The sequence below is a fragment of the Vigna unguiculata genome, chromosome 3 (genome assembly GCF_037176805.1).
Source record: "Vigna unguiculata cultivar grain cowpea cultivar isolate G323 ecotype 2 chromosome 3, ASM3717680v1, whole genome shotgun sequence".
NCBI lineage: Eukaryota > Viridiplantae > Streptophyta > Magnoliopsida > Fabales > Fabaceae > Vigna > Vigna unguiculata.
This window is the reverse complement of record NC_140794.1, coordinates 40,201,265-40,213,703: the sequence shown is the minus strand read 5'-3', so window position 1 is coordinate 40,213,703 and position 12,439 is coordinate 40,201,265. Positions and strand designations below refer to the sequence as shown.

Genomic DNA, 12,439 nt, shown 5'->3' with positions numbered 1-12,439 from the left:
TACATAAGACAAATTTTCTTTGGCTTGCAAAACCAATTACTTTCAAGTAAGTTGATTAATTAAGTAAAATTGGCTTTGAAGTTAGATAATTGATAGTTTAGCTTATTTGTATTAGAAATGGATGGATTTATTTTGAAAGTATTTGTTTAAATGTAGATGTAAGTATTTGATAAATGGTTGTTGATACATCCATTTAATAGATAAATTATAGTAAATAAGACATCACATATTATAATATAAAGTAGAGCACGAGACGTGAAGTGTAAAGGATTGGTCATTACACTTATCCCAAATTATATTAGAAAGGAATACTAAGACACTAAACAAGGCCATAAACAAAATTCAAACCAGAAACAGTTTGCACCAAAGGATTGCTCATAGCAAGGAATTAAGAGTAAAGTTTCTTCTTCAAAAAAGGCTCACAATTAGCAAGATCCAAGACAACTAAACTACACCGCAACATCTCCATCATCACGACGGTCACCAGGGGTCTCCACATCTGTTCACACTGACATTGGTGATCATTGCAAAAAGGAAAACCAAACAGAACACAGTCACAGAAAGAAAGTGTAAGCTAGTGAAAAAATCAATTTTAATATACAGATACATGCAAGCAGATTCTATGCAGGCACATCTTTGAGTACACACAAAAAACATGTAATAACATACATTAAAAGACTCTCTAACTCAATTATCCGGATACATGTAATGAGATCAGATTCACTGGTTGTTTGCACTTCTGGTGGCCTCTACTGCTCTACAGAGCCAATGCCAATAGATTTTACCCTACCACGCACAAGATTAGTCCATGATCATCTAAGGCTATTATCCTACCAGAGACTAGGACCTCCTGCTACTCTCACCACTTGAATCAGTCTACTCTATGTGAGTTTGACTGATCCATTAGAGTGTCAAGATGCAGTCTTGCTTGAATCTTTATTCCATTACATACACTACAAACACCACATAAAGTCTCTCCAAGAGACTCATGGAATAACGTCAAGCTCATACCATATACATATTCTCACACAACCATTATCATTTCATATCAATCACAACAAATTTCAATCCAACATATCTTATTATACATGCATTATCACAAGTTCATGCTTCTAAGAGTAATTCAATCAACCACAAGTGAAATCATAGAGTTTAAAACAAATCTACCTCATTCTCGCTCCAACTAAGAGGTCTCGCTCAAGCGACAGGGTCCCCTTGCTTAAGCTAGACTCTCCTCGCCTAGGCGAGAGCTCAAACAGAGGGTACTGTGCGTCACTGCGAGTTCTCGCTTAAGCTAGACCTTCTCGCTTAAGCGAGACTGCTCTCGCTTGGGTGACGCTTGAGCGACAACTCGCGCAGAGGCAAGGGAGAGTTCTCTGCTACTCTCGCTTAGGCTAGAGGATTCTCGCTTGGGCGAGAATAGCATTTTCTCTCCTACTCCTACATGCAACAATAGAAATCTAGCTATCCACACAAACAATATATTTTCACACAATCACAAGCGTCATCCAAGCATTAAGAACGCGCAACAAAACCAAAACAAGCAATATTTGAAAAACATGCAAAATCCTAGCTTCCCTTACCTCGAAACTAGAAAACAAACTTGTGGGAAGAGAGCTCTAACAAGAACAATACCACAACTATAGAAACATATTAAAGAGCTGAAAAGTATGCCCATAATAACAAGAATAAGGCTTTAGAGACGAACCCGAGACAGAACCAAAGCAACTGAAATAGGAAAGAAGGAAAACACGGAGTTTTAGTGTTCAACTTACTTGGAGGAGGAGCGTTTGGTTTGTTCGAAGTAGGATCTCGCAAAAGACCTAGTTCAACTTTTGTTTCAAGGAGAGCAAAAATGAGAGCTGTTTTTGGTGAATGAAGGAAAACTTAGTGAAAATTGTAGTGAGGAAAGCTAAAGAGTTATTCTGAAAATGCCAAAAAGCTAATTACTAACTTGGGCCTCTTCCCTTGAATTGGATCCAACTCATGAAATAAAAGTGGTTCTCACGATTGTGTTAACATGCTATATTTTGATTGCATGACTATGATTTTTATTTCAATTATACACTAATTATACAGTGTAATAAGGTTGTAAAATTTGTTAAAGTAAGTATAATTGAAAAATGGGATTCTTAGATGTTTATCTTAAAGTCTACAAAATTTTCATTTTATACATTTCTCACTGAGTGAATGTTAATTTCGTTTAATGAATATTATCTAAAAAACAAACAAATTAATTTTATATACTGTAGTTTATTTTGCAATCAAATATAAAATAAAACTTATAAATGAAATTGTAAAGATAATTTACGTGTGTGATTTTTCTAGGAATTAGATGGAATACAAATATTTAACTTTTGTTTTGTTTCTGACATGAAAGCCCCAGTCATCCTAGAAGGATCAATAGTGATTAATTTTTATATGCCTCTCATTCATATCAACCCATTAATTTCCAACACCTATGTAAAGGAGGTATTAGTACAAAAAAAAAATTCTAAATAAAACTCTTCATTTCTATTAAATATTAAGCATATGAAGTAGAAAAATAAAACAATATATTATGTAAAAATTGTAAGTTACACATATATAGACCTTTATATTGTATTTTTTTTTTAAATTTGGTATAAAATAATTACTTCTTAAATTATAACTAAATTAATAATCATACTTTATCAGAAGATGTGTTACGATTATCATCATTGTATCGTATGTATTACCGGTTTTAGTGTGAGACTATACTTAAAAATATAAATCATTAAATGGGTTCAAGCTCCTTACAATAAGGAATTTTGATTCTCTTTTTTGGTTTTTATCCGTTGTTTTTAAAATATATTAATAGTCATTAATTATAAAATTTTAAAATATATAAAAAAAAACTTTAAAGTACTAAAATAATATATTTTTAATGCTCAAAAATATCAAAAAAATCTGCACTCATTCATAAGGGTTCAGTTGAGTGTGTGGAAAAGATATAATAGCATTGCATATATTTTTTCTTTAGGAGCAGTGGAGAAAAGCCTACCTAGAATTACACTATATTGTTGGTGTAGAGATCTACTACCAAGGGAGATATTTGCATGGGATTTTGCCATATGGATATATTATTTGTTGGGAAAGCAAGATAAAGACTCTGTTAAAGGCAGAACCAACCTCCTAAGAAATATTAAGAGAAAGAAATTGAAATAGATATTCTGATATCCTTCATTCATTCAACCAAAACGTATATATAACAAACCCTCAAGAGAAAATAAGCACCCAAACCCCTTTAACTAAAGGACAAAAGACTATTTCTAACAAAACAAATGTCAGACTTTCATTCTAATGGACATAGAGTCTCCGATCGTTGGACCTTTTAGTCACTCTCTTAGGCATAGAATCAACTACCTTTTCTCATTTTCGTGGACTTTGGGTGAAACTTAAACCTCGTCATCAGCCCAATTGTTGGAGGCACAACATTATTTTTCGTCAATACTAAGTGTGGTAATATATTTCATAAGTTTTGAACTTGGGATTAAAATTGGGATTTGCCAAATATCTATGTTCAAACAACTCTTACTTTCCTTATTTATTTAGATTAATTTGATACACTTCTAAAAAGAAATAACATACATCTCTTTACATGTGTTCATCAAGACTCTTTTGCATCTCTTGTACATGTTTATATTTTTCTGTTGCCACTTTTCCAAATATTCTAATTGTTTTTAATGTATAAGATATATGTACAGATTCACTTAGTAAAAATCTTGTGCTAAGGTTCTTAAACCGTTTGATAGTTTAAGATTGTCTAATGATACAAAATCTATCTTGACTAGTTTGTTTGTCTTTATCGATACATATATTTTCAAAGCATCTAATGGTATCAAACAGTTTACTCTACATAAAATTATAACTTCTTTTGCCCATCATTTAGAGAGTCTATGTATTTGATCATTTAAGCTCAATTGTGAAAGTATTATTTATGTGGCTTCTCTGCTAGTTTATGTGAAATTTGTTGAAGTTAGTTATAATAATTAATTTTATATAAAAGACATTATATTAATAGTTTTATTCAACTAAGAGTTATGAGTTTAATTGTATAAAACTAGTAATTGAGAAAAGAGTTCACTAGAATAAACTTTGAATAACGAGCTCTATTTTATGGTCATTTTGTTGTCAATTAAAGTTCGTTAAATTTTAATTGAACTATATCTTTTCCTTGATTTTCCTTTATTAACTATTTAGTTAGTTATTCTTTGTCGTGTGATAAATTTATTTAAACTATTTTTACAATAATATTAAATAAAATATCTTATTTCTATTAATATATATATATATATATATATATATTTATTATAAATTTCAATTTACAAATTAATTTTATAAGATTGAATATGAATTAAATTTTATCCCAATAAAAATTATGATTTATAGGATTTATGAAATCTTGTTACATAAAATTCATATTATAAATGGATTTTATAAGATTGAACATTTTGAAGTTAATTCTTGACATTTTAAAATAAATTCATAAGCAATCCATTAATTTATAATTATATGTTGATTTCACGGATGAAAAAACAAAAAATTGAAATTCCAATTTTGAAGAAAAAAAATTATCATTTACTCTTCTTTAAATTCAGTCTAAACCAAACTCATGATTTTTAAGATTACTCTACACCACTCACCATCATTTTTCTTGTCGGAAACATTCCTTGAGTGAGCTTGGGTGATCATGAACCACAATAAAGACCATTTCCTTCTAAACGGGTTTTGGTTTTTGATGCTTATCTTCATTATCTCTCTCACTCTCTCACCGCATTTCATTCTTTATTTGGATAACAATCAACAATGAAGGACCACATTCTTAAACTTCACAACACTCACATTTAATGCTTAGAAACATGTAAAAACGATTATGCAACTACAAAGTCAATCCGTAATTAATTTATAATAACACCTTAAAAGACTCGAACTTAACTTCGTTTGAATTTGGGTCATCTGACAGTGAACGCGCGTTAAAGTAGAAGAAAAAAAGTTGCACCGCTTACAACAGCAAAACAAGCAAACAAACGCCGCTTACAAGTTAATTCTAAGTGCTGTCTTTTCACAAACTTCTTTTCAACTTCACAACCCCACTAAAACTACGTATATCCAACAAAATCAATTATTGTACGTAGAAGAAAAATTATATTTTCATAAGTTTTGTTAAATATAAATAATTTTCTTACAGCCAGCGAAAAAATATGCATTATCTCCTTATGAGTGAAGAAACCAGAGACATGCAGTTCCAACGCCAAAACATGGATAATTGTGGGCAGAGTAAGGAAGTGTAAGATTGGAACCAACATACCACACATGTCGCCGGAAAGAGACATGATATCGGCGACGCCGGGAGCGTTCCGGCTGCGGTGGGACGTGTTCCTGAGCTTCAGAGGCACCGACACGCGCGGCACTATCACGAAAGGTCTGTACGAGAGTCTGCAGGCGCGTGGGGTTCGCGTGTTCCTGGACGACGAGGGGTTGGAGCGTGGGGAAGCGGTAGCGAAGGGGCTGATGGAGGGAATTGATGACTCTGCAGCGTTCATTGTCATCATATCTCAAAACTACGCTTCTTCACACTGGTGTCTTGAGGAACTCACCAAGATTTGCGGCACCGGTAGGCTCCTCTTGCCCGTTTTCTACCGGGTCGACCCGTCGCAGGTCCGGCACGTGTCGGGTCCCTTCCGAGCGGGTTTCGAATCGCATGAAAAAAGGTTTGAGAAAAATACGGTTTCAAAGTGGAAGGAAGCTTTGAAGAAAGTCGGTGGAATTGCTGGTTGGGTTTTTAATCACAGGTGTCTGCATTCCTCTCTTTTTCAATTTACTTGCCTTGCCCTTTCTTTTTAAATGCTATTACGCAAAAGTTTTGAGGAAAATGTAATTCTTAAACGTGTTTTTTATTTTTTAATTTTTTATTCCTTCTTGTCATGTGAATGCTCTGTATTTACTTCTTTGTGACAGTGAGGAAGATGATCTGATTCGGCGTTTGGTGCGAAGGGTGTTGAAAGAGTTGAGTAACACTCCTATGGGTGTGCCTGAGTTTGCAGTGGGGCTTGATGAACGTGTTGAGAAGGTGATGGAGGTTTTGCAAGTTCAATCCAACGGTGTCAAGGTTTTGGGGTTGTATGGGATGGGTGGGGTTGGTAAGACAACCCTGGCCAAGGCACTTTTCAATGCCCTTGTTAGTCGTTTTGAGCACCGTTGCTTCATTTCCAACGTGAGACAAGTTTCATCAAAACACGATGGTTTGGTTTCCCTTCAAGGCAAAATCATTAAAGACCTTTCTCCTGGAGCAGGGTCTCCCTCCATCGCTGATGTCAATGTTGGTGTTTCTGCTATCAAAGGGAGAGTTGGTGAGAATCGAGTTTTGCTAGTCTTGGATGATGTTGATGAAGTGAAGCAGCTTGATGCTTTGATTGGTAAGAGGGAGTGGTTTTATGATGGAAGCTGTGTGATAATCACAACACGGGATACTAAAGTTCTGACACAGGATCATGTGAATGTGTCGTATGAAGTTAGAGAGTTGTATGCTTCTGAAGCTCGAGAGTTATTCAGTTACCATGCACTGAGAAGAAGTGAACCACCAGAAAATCTTCTCAGTCTGTCAGAGGAGATAATATCCCTGACGGGAAGAATGCCTTTGGCTCTGGAAGTGTTTGGTTCGTTTTTGTTTGGCAAGAGAAGGGAGGAGGAATGGGAGGATGCTGTGAAGAAGCTAAGGCTAATTCGCCCTCACCATCTTCAGGATGTGTTGAAGATAAGTTACGATGCTTTAGATGAAGAAGAGAAGTGTATATTCCTTGATATTGCTTGTTTGTTTGTACAAATGGAAATGAAGCGTGATGGTGTGATTGATGTGTTAAGAGGTTGTGGTTTTAGGGGTGAGATTGCTATCACGGTACTGGTGCAGAAATGCTTGATGAAAATCACTCCGGAGAATACTGTGTGGATGCATGATCAAATTAGAGACATGGGAAGGCAAATTGTTATGGATGAAAGCTTTGTGGATCCTGGTGCGCGAAGTAGACTGTGGGATCGAGCTCAAATCATGACTGTGTTGAAGGGTCACAAGGTAATGATTATTGTATTGCATTACACCTTGTCTCACACCACTTTGTTTGATTAATGAGTATAAACTATATTCTATTTGTATGACGTGAAGTGGCACAGTACTAAAATATTTGCATAAATATAGAAAGCTTTAAACTAGAAGAGTCCAAAATCATTTTCATTCTTTATTCAAAAGGTGGCTGGAGAAGGGGCAAGACAAATAAATATGAATACAAATAGACAAAGTGGCCTTTTCAGTAATGAGATGCTGCTTGATTATTCAAAAATATGATCTTTTGTTCAACACTTTTACGATTTGTTTCTTTTGAATTTGTAGAATATTTTTTAAAGATGCATGTAGCATAATAAAGTGAGAGATACATATAACACACATTGTCTATTCATGGCCTACCAAAACGAAAAACATTGTCTATTAATGTGTCAATTTGATGTTTGGGGTTACGGAACTGGGATTTGCATCCTTTGGTGTATTTTGTGTAATACCTCCGCGTCCTTGTTTGACTAATATATGAATGATGTTTGATGTGCATGTTATTTGTAGATTGGAATATTTCAATACGTAAATTTGATTAAAGGTCTGATCTTTCAATCTGCTATATTTTATTGCAGGGAACTAGATGCGTTCAAGGTATTGTGCTTGATTTTGAGGAAGAAAGGTTTTATAAGGGAAAGGTTGGATCAGTTTTTCCGAAGAAGCTTCAATGGAGATCGTGTTTAAGAAATATATCCTGCTACATCAAACAATGCCTTAAGAATCATCTTGAACCTCAAGCAGAGGAAAACAAAGAGTTTGTACTACACGCGAAATCCTTTGAACCAATGGTTAATTTGAGACAGCTTCAGATCAACAATCTGAAATTACAGGGCAAGTTTCTTCCATCTGAATTAAAGTGGCTACAATGGCAAGGGTGTCCTTTAGAACGCATGCCTTTGAAATCTTGGCCACGAGAACTGGCTGTCCTTGATCTCAAAAACAGCAAGAAAATGGAAACCTTGTGGGGATGGAATGGTTACAACAAGGTGTGCTTTAGCTATCTTGTGTAGTATGAATACCATAAACATGGTATAATTTGATATAATGATTAGGTTCTTGACACTTATTTTCTTTACGCAATTCTTATAAACCTTTATGATAAGAAGAGAGTTGAGACATGTCAAACCACTTAATGAAGCATTTCTTTCAAAAATCTATTTTAAAGATTCTTATTACAAAAGCACTTGCCTAAAATTGAAGTGTTCATGTAGTATTTATCTAATTTGGTTATTATTATACATACATAAAAAAATTCTTTCAAAACTCTTCTAGGATGTGTTTCCCTTTCTTTTGCTTCACTATACATATATATAAACATGGTCTAACATGACAATGCTTAGCAGGTGCCACAGAAGTTAATGGTCTTGAACCTCTCCTACTGCAACCAACTCACTGCTATACCTGATTTATCTGGGTGTCAATGTCTAGAGAAGATTGATTTGGAGAACTGCATTAATCTAACTAAGATTCATGAATCAATTGGCAGTTTGAGCACCTTGCGTAGTTTAAATTTAACACGTTGTTCAAGCCTTGTCAACCTTCCAATTGATGTCTCGGGGCTAAAACAACTAGAGAGTCTTTATCTTTCTGGCTGCTCCAAGTTAAAAGCATTGCCAGAAAACATTGGAATCCTGAATTCCTTGAAAGCACTTCAAGCTAATGACACTGCTATAGCAGAGTTGCCCCAGTCCATTTTTCGCCTCACGAAGCTTGAGCAGCTTGTTTTAGAAGGTTGCCGATATTTGAGAAGGCTACCTAATTCTCTAGGACACCTATGTTCTTTGCAAGAATTATCTCTATATCACTCTGGGTTAGAAGAATTACCTGAGTCTGTTGGATCGTTAGATAACCTTGAGACATTCAATTTGATGGGATGTGAATCTCTCACTGTAATTCCTGATTCTATAGGGAATCTCATGTCATTGACAGAACTTCTGGTTGATAGAACTGCAATTAAAGAACTCCCTACAACTGTTGGTTCTTTATCTTACCTGAGGGAATTATCAGTTGGAAACTGTAAACTTCTTACTCAATTGCCAAATTCAGTTAAAAGGTTGGCCTCAGTTGTTGAACTTCAGTTAGATGGAACAGCCATCACAAATTTGCCAGATGAGATTGGAGAGATGAAGCTACTGAGGATACTCAAGTTGATGAATTGTAAAAATCTTGAATACTTACCAGAATCTATTGGCCACCTAGCATCTCTTACTACATTGAACACGGTCAATGGAAATATCAAGGAATTGCCAGAATCCACTGGACGGCTAGAAAATCTTGTCAACTTAAGATTGAACAAATGCAAAATGCTCAGAAAGCTTCCAGCTTCTATAGGAGATTTGAAATCTCTATATCATTTTTTCATGGAGGAAACAGCTGTGTCAAGCTTACCTGAAAGCTTTGGGATGCTGTCAAGCTTGAGAACATTGAAAATGGCAAAGAGGCCTGATTTAGATACGGATGAAAGTAGCTTTCTTGCAGAACCTGAAGAGAACCATGGCCCTTTTATACTATCATCTTCCTTCTGCAATCTGACCTTGCTAACTGAGCTTGATGCCCGTGCATGGAAAATATCTGGGAAAATTCCTGATGAATTTGAGAAGTTGTCACTATTGGAGACTTTGAAATTAGACAGGAATGATTTTCACACCCTGCCTTCCAGTTTGAAGGGCCTTTCTATCCTCAAGGTCCTTTCACTGTCAAACTGCACTCAGCTGAACTCTCTCCCCTCACTTCCTTCAAGCCTGATTAATCTGAATGTTCAAAACTGTTCTTCAATAGAAACTATCCATGACATGTCAAATTTAGAGAGCCTGCAGGAGTTGAATCTCACAAACTGTGTAAAAGTGGGGGATATTCCTGGTCTTGAAAGCTTGAAGTCCTTGAGAAGGTTGTACCTAAGTGGTTGCATTGCATGCTCCTCACAAATACGCAAGAGACTTTCGAAGGTTGTTCATCCCTTTCCTATTCATCAACCTTGGACCAATGGATAAAAATATGATTAAATTGAGAAAATCAGGACTAATTAATTTCCTGTTGCTTCTTATAGCTTCTAAACAACGAGTATTTATGTGACAGGTTGCACTGAGGAATTTACAGAACTTAAGCATGCCAGGAAGCAAATTACCTGAATGGTTTTCTGGACAAACAGTGAGCTTTTCCAAGCGTAAAAATCTTGAGCTAAAGAGTGTACTTGTTGGTGTTATTGTTTCAATCAACCATAGCATTGACATACCCAACATGAAGAGAGATGATATGCTAGGCTTGATTGATGTTCAAGCAAATATTCTCAAAGGGGACAGAACTCTGTTTAGTACTGTGTTAAACATCTGTGGGGTGCCTAGGACAGATGAAGAACACATGCACTTGTGTAAGTTCCATGATTATCATCAGTTGGTAGCCTTTTTAAAAGATGCTGACACATTTTGTGTGAGCAAGAGAAATCCACCTTTTGATAAGGGGTTGGAGTTAAGAAAATGTGGGGTTTATTTAATCTTTGAAGGAGATGATGATTATGATGGAGGGGAAGAATCATTGGACAAAGGCCTACAATCTGTTTCAGAAAAATTGGCCAATTTTTTCAGCACTTCTGAAGATGAGGTGAGTGTCAATGGAATTGGAATTGGACATGCTGGAACATGAACAAGGTTATTTTCTTACTACACGTAAACTCAACTTCATTCTTCTGATTGGTCTATTCTTTTCTTTGTGATATGAGTTGGGGTTGGTAAGAAAAGATTGATACATAGTTCGGATGTGATTATGACCGTCTTTTAGTGGAAGAATTGTTTTTGTTTGTACATTTGCTTGAACATCAATCAAGCCAGGCATGTAATCTCTCTTCATGGGTATGTCAGTGTTTGATAAAATAGAAATTGCCCTTTTAAAATTTCAATTATTTTCGAGCATTACTCCTCTTAAATGTCAAAATGAAATATTATATATATATATATATAAAGTATTTTAAATTCTTTATACAAAGTATTTATTGTTCAAAACCTTCTCATCCAAACACACCATAGAGGCATTTGATGGATGTAACTGTAATGACTCAATTTATGTCTTTAAGAGTGGAAGTGGATTAAAGAAGATAAAGTATGAATATTTTGTTATTTAAATTAAAAAAATTATACATACAAATAGTTAATTAATTATATTTTATTTCATAAAAATTCCCATCTCACTAAAAACACTTTTCCTCTGTTTTCTCTTTAAAATTCTAAATTATCTTTTCTTAAATCAAAGTCCACCTTATAGATACTATTGGAGATCAGAAATCGTTTTTGAGTAAGTTTATGTTGCATTTTTCTATTGAATTGGTTTTAAGGAAATGGTTACATGCCTAGGGCTAGGGATAGGGCTTGTATGTGTTGTTTTTTGAGTAAAGATGAATCTTCATTAGTCTAAGATCATAAATATTTATTCAAATAATTGATAAAAGTTTTTTGTGTATAAGTTTAACTTTCCTGTATAACAGTGGATTCAGGAAGTTAAGCTTTATCGATTAAAGACTGAGATTAGTTTGAGATTAAAAAATTGTTAGATTCTATTCTATGTGAAAAATAGGTTCCAGAGGGTAAAATTGGTATAATAACATATAAAAAGAGAATGACGAAAAATCATAATGGGTTTTACACGCCAACTAGAGTATAAATATTTTTCACTTCAAATTTAGAAATATGTTATCTAATCAGTTGAGAGTTGATTTTTCAATAAAATATTTGAGATGAAGTTGATTTAGCATAATAAATGTTAATACATTTCATTTTTAGGATAATAAAAGAAAAACTACTTTAAAATGATAAGTAATTTTGTTTGAATTCTTTTGATAATTGAGATAAATGTATATTTTAGTTTTATAATAATTGTCATGTTTATTTAATAAAAATATCTAAAAAAATAAAATTAATCTTTAATCAATTTTAAAGGAAATTTTTAAAATAATGGTTAAATTGTGTTAAATTTTGTTGACATGTCAAATATATTTTAAGATGACATTTGAGTTGTTTATACCATTTTGAGATGTTACCATTCAAATGTCAACTTGTAATACTTTTTAAAAAATAAATAAAAAAGTTAACATCATCATGTTAAAAGAATTTTATTCATTCACTTTTAAAGTTCGAGAACAAAAATATATCAAAATTTGCAATAGGGATTATTTCAAATTTCACGTTCAAATTTAGAGACTAAAAACATATTTAACCCTTAAAATAAACGTATATTTCTTTTTCATTTCTTTTATTTTATTCAATGCGTGATGTTTACTTGTGAGTTCTTGTCTTTCCATTTGAATTTTATTGTTTACTACTCTCTATT

At 33.9% G+C, this 12,439-nt stretch overlaps 1 protein-coding gene across 1 annotated transcript; it reads left to right on the top strand.

The window, feature by feature from the left end:
• Positions 1-5,179: 5,179 nt before the first annotated feature.
• Positions 5,180-11,015, top strand: LOC114178492 (uncharacterized). Its single transcript, XM_028064428.2, has 5 exons — positions 5,180-5,813; positions 5,980-7,090; positions 7,699-8,109; positions 8,467-10,068; positions 10,199-11,015. The coding sequence occupies exons 1-5, from the start codon at positions 5,335-5,337 to the stop codon at positions 10,760-10,762; spliced, it is 4,167 nt and encodes a 1,388-aa protein (XP_027920229.2). The 5' UTR covers positions 5,180-5,334; the 3' UTR covers positions 10,763-11,015.
• The last annotated feature ends 1,424 nt before the right edge of the window (positions 11,016-12,439 follow it).